At 42.4% G+C, this 5,056-nt stretch overlaps 1 protein-coding gene across 2 annotated transcripts in view; it reads left to right on the top strand.

Annotated features, from left to right (window-relative positions):
* The window catches only part of PPP2R3A (protein phosphatase 2, regulatory subunit B'', alpha), a 154,564-nt gene that overhangs the window by 81,476 nt on the left and 68,032 nt on the right, over positions 1-5,056 (top strand). For both annotated transcript variants that reach the window (XM_012000025.1, XM_012000026.1), the window contains exon 7: positions 908-1,064. In XM_012000025.1, coding sequence (XP_011855415.1) covers positions 908-1,064 — 157 coding nt within the window. The remainder of the gene's footprint in view (positions 1-907; positions 1,065-5,056) is intronic.

Consider the following 5,056-nt stretch of genomic DNA (forward strand, 5'->3'; position numbering starts at 1 on the left):
CCGCGCCCGGCCGTCCATCTTTTTTTTAACCTTCCATATTTTTTTTAGATGTATCCGTTATAGATGCATATAGGTAGATCTATTTTGGGGGCATGGTTTTGATACTCAATCAAAAAATTTTTGATGGGGAGATATGATTCACTTATCTTTATAGTGACTATTCATATATCTGATTTTATTTCTGGCATTTCTTTTTTTATATATTTCTTACATTTTTTGTGCTTTCTTTTATTTTTCTTTCTGAATCTTTCACTTCTGAAAATGTCTTTATTTATCTGCCCACTTATATAATAATTTGGCTGACAGTAGAATTGTGAGTTCAGTATCATTGATTCTGGAGTTTGCCATAGGGGAGTACAGTGAGTCAGAGAAGACCCAGGTTTACTGCCTGCTCAGGGCCCTGCATCTCTATCTGCCGTGCCTATGCCAGGCCACCATGTATCATCACTATTGTATGAGTCACCTTTGTGATATAAACTTAATTTTTATTACAAAACCAAACGCTGTATGTAGATGCCTACCCCTCTTAATATTGCTCACATAACTTTGAAAATTAAAAACAGTATTTGTTCCTGGCAAAGTAATGAAGACTATGATCTAATTGTTCTCTTTGTGCCAGTCTCTGACCTCTGACCAATTATACTCCCCAAGTAATGGTACTTCCCTTTCCCTGCTTTTACATCCTCCACAGTATCCAACCCTTCACTGAGCATATTATAGAGCTCAGTAAATGCTTATAGATTGATTGGTTGATTAAAGGTAGGATGAGGTTGCCTATTAAAGGGTTTCTTATTTGGTACCAGAAACAAAATTTTAAGTTCAGTTTAAAACAGAAATTCACTAAACTGCACAGTGGCCAAAGCTGCTTTTTCATAATGTTTAAATTCTTCTTCTCATATCATTTCAGACCCTAGCACTTTTGGAAGAAGAGGAAGATATAAACCAAATTACAGATTACTTCTCCTATGAACATTTCTATGTTATTTATTGTAAATTCTGGGAACTAGATACTGATCACGACCTCTACATCAGCCAGGCCGATCTGTCTCGATACAATGACCAGGGTAAGTGATTCTGTAGATGCTAAGACTTAACCATTTTGAAGAGTTATATAAATCATCACTACTCATTATGAGAAATTCCCATTTGCTAAATTCTAAACCTAATCAAGTCCTCTTTACAGGCCAAGAATTTTTAAGAGGGGATGAGTGAAGATAATATAATTTTTTATTAAATTAATAAAAGCCTTGATGTAGGAGAAGGAGTTTGGAAGTAAGTAACCAATCACAGTCTTAGTTTTGATAAAGCGATGAGTCTTTATACCGGTGTGTATTTTCTGATGATGAATTGAATAAGATCCACACCTGTGTAAATCTGTTTGAAAGAGAATATGTATACACCTTTGTAAACCTTCCCACTTAACAATATTTCTGTAAAAACCCAAGGATGAAAATAGTGTTTCTAACTTGCCAAGTTTTCTTTTCAAGGATTCACAAAAATTTACTTTTGGAAATTTAGTTCCAGAAAGATATATCTCTGCAGATGAATTTTGTGTGCTTTCTTTTGTCAGAAAACAGAAAGTTACATATCACATGATAATACCCTTTTTGCTTCATTTTTGCCAGCGGTAAATCCAGAACCTATTGCCTACTAATTTAATATCCTTGTTTTTTTTTCGAGACAGTATCTCACTTTGTCACCTAGGCTGGAGTGCAGTAGCATGAACATGGCTCACTGTAGCCTCGACCTCCTGGGCTCAAGGCATCCTACCATCTCAGCCCCTAAGTAGCTGGGACTACAGGCATATGCCACCACACCTGGCTAATTTTTTTTGTAAAGACAGTGATATGGTTTGGCTATGTTCCCATCCAAATCTCATCTTGAACTGTAGCTCCCATAATCCCCACCTGTTGTGGCAGGGACCTGGTGGCAGGTAATTGAATCATGGGGGCGGGTCTTTCCCATGTAGTTCTCATGATAGTGAATAAGTCTCATGAGATCTGATGGTTTTATAAAGGGGAGTTCCCCTGCACATGCTGTCTTGTCTGCCACCATGTAAGATGTGCTGTTGCTTCTCCTTTGCCTTCTGCAATGATTGTGAGGCCTTCTCAGCCATGTGGAACTGTGAGTCCATTAAATCTCTTTCCATTATAAATTATCCAGTCTCATGTATGTCTTTACTAGCAGCATGAGAGCAGACTAATACAGTAAATTGATACCAGTAGTGTGGGGCACTGCTATAAAGATACCCAAAAATGTAGAAGGGACTTTGGAACTAGGTAATAGGCAGAGGTTGGAACAGTTTGGAGGGCTCAGATAAAGACAGGAACATGTGGGAAAGTTTGGAACTTCCTAGAGACTTGAATGGCGTTTACCAAAATGCTGATAGTGATATGGACAATAAAATCCAGGCTGAAGTGGTCTAAGGTGGAGATGAGGAACTTGTTGGGAACTGGAGTAAAGGTCACTCTTGCTGTGCAGAGAGACTTGGCATTTTGTCCCTGCCCTAGAGATCTGTGGAACTTTTAACTTAGTAGAGATAATTTGGGGTATGTGGTGGAAAAAAATTCTAAGCAGCAGAGCATTCAAGAGGTGACAGTGCATAAAAGTTTAGAAAATTTGCAGCCTGATAATGCAGTGGAAAATAAAAACCCATTTTCTGGGGAGAATTCAAGCCCACTACAGAAATTTGCGTAAGTGATGGGGAGTCAAATGCTACTCACCAAAACAATGGGTAAAATGTCTCCAGGGCATGTCAGAGACCATCATGACAGCCCCTCCCATCACAGGCCTGGAGGCCTAGGAGGGAAAAATGGTTTTCTGGACCAGGCCCAGGGCCCCCCTGCTCTATGCAACCTCTGAACATGGTGCCCTGCATCCCAGCTGTTTCAGCTCCAGCCATGGCTTAAAGGGGCCAAAATACAGCTCAGGCCCTTACTTCAGAGAATGCAAACCCCAAGCCTTGGTGACTTCCATGTGGTGTTGGTTCTGTGGGTATACAGAAGTCAAGTATTGAGATTTGGGAACCTCCACCTAGATTTCAGAGGGTGTATAAAAACACCTGGATGTCCAGGCAGAAATTTGCTGCAGAGGCAGAGCCCTAATGGAGAACCTCTGCTAGGGCAGTGTGGCAGGGAAATGTGGAGTTGAAGCCCCCGTACAGAGTCCCTGCTGGGACAATGCTTAGTGAAGCTGTGAGAAGAGGGCCACCATGCTTCAGGCCCCAGAATGGTAGATCTACCAGTAGTTTGCACCATGCACCTGGAAAAGCCACAGATACTCAATGCCAGCCCATGAAAGCAGCAAGGAGCTATACCCTGCAAAGCCACAGGGGTGGAGCTGCCCAAGGCCATGGGAACCTGCCTCTTGCATCAGTGTGCCCTGAATGTGAGACCGAGTCAAAGGAGATCATTTTGGAACTTTAAGGTTTAATGACTGCAGTATTGGATTTTGGACTTGCATGGGGCCCCTTTGTTTTGGCAGATTTCTCATTTGGAACAGGTGTATTTACCCAATGCCTGTATCCCCATTGTATCTAGGAAGTAACTAACTTGCTTTTGATTTTACAGGCTCATAGGTGGAAGGAACTTGGGTTGTCTCAGATGAGACTTTGGACTGTCGACTTTTGAGTTAATGCTGAAATGAGTTAAGACTGGAGGGACTGTTGCGAAGGCATGATTGGTTTTGAAATGTGGGGGACCTGAGATATGGGAGGAGCCATGGTTGGAACAATATGGTTTGGCTGTGTCCCCACCCAAATCTCATATTGAATTGTAGCTCCCATAATCCCCATGTGTCATGGGAGGGACCCAGTAGGAGTTAACTGGGTCATGGGGGTGGGTCTTTCCTGTGCCGCTCTTGTGATAGTAAGTCTCATGAGAGCTCATGGTTTTATAAAGGAGAGTTCCCCCACACACACCCCTGCTGCCATGTAAGATGTGCCTTTGCTTCTCCTTTGCCTTCCACCATGATTGTGAGGCCTCCCCAGCCATGTGGAACTGTGAGTCCATTAAACCTCTTTCCTTTTTAAATTACCCAGTCTTGGGTATATCTTTATTAGCAGTGTGAGAACAGACTAATATAGATGGGGTTTCGCCTTGTTGCCCAGGCTGGTCTCCAACTCCTGAGGTCAAGCAGTCCATCTGCCTTGGCCTCCCAAAGTGCTAAGATTACAGGCATGATTCACCACGCCCGGCCTGGTTTAGTATTGACTAAGCACCAAGATACATTGATTCATTCTTCTCTCATAAGATTGTCCCTGTTCTGTCCTTTAATGCCTTCTCAGGCACTGTTGGTTTTTAAACAATACTTTAGCTTATTAGATATAGCAGAGTATAAATCTTAAATAAATGCATTGAATTTTGTTTTTGTTTTTTGGTATGGCTGTTACTAATGGTGTGCCTCTTAAGAAAAGGCTCATCAGGCCGGGGTCAGTGGCTCATGCCTGCAATACCAGCACTTTGGGAGGCCAAGGTGAGTGGATCACTTGAACCCAAGAGTTCAAGACCAGCCTGGGCAACGTGGTGAAACCCTGACTCTACAAAAAATACAAAAATTAAAAATTAAAAAATGTCTTTTAAATGACAAAATAAATACAAAAATTAGTCGGGTGTGGTGGCATATGCCTGTAGTCCCAGCTACTCAGGAGGCTGAGATGGGAGGATCTCCTGAACCTGGGGAAATTGAGGATGCAGTGAGCCATGATGCTGCTGCTATACTCCAGCCTGAGCAACAGGGAGACCCTGTCTCAAAGGAAAAAAAAAAAAAAGGCTTGTTATATATGGTGTCAGGTTTCATAGAGCTTTGCGTATTTAAGAAATAAAGTTGGCCAGGCACGGTGGCTCACGCCTGTAACCCCAGCACTTTGGGAAGCCGAGGCAGGTGGATCACGAGGTCAGGAGTTCAAGACCAGCCTGACCAACATGGTGAAACCCCGTCTCTACTAAAAATACAAAAAAATTAGCCAGGTGTGGTGGCGCATGCCTGTAATCCTAGCTATTTGGGAAGCTGAAGCAGGAGAATCACTTGAATCTGGGAGATGGAGGTTGCGGTGAGC

Source organism: Mandrillus leucophaeus, unplaced genomic scaffold (genome assembly GCF_000951045.1).
Source record: "Mandrillus leucophaeus isolate KB7577 unplaced genomic scaffold, Mleu.le_1.0 Scaffold612, whole genome shotgun sequence".
NCBI lineage: Eukaryota > Metazoa > Chordata > Mammalia > Primates > Cercopithecidae > Mandrillus > Mandrillus leucophaeus.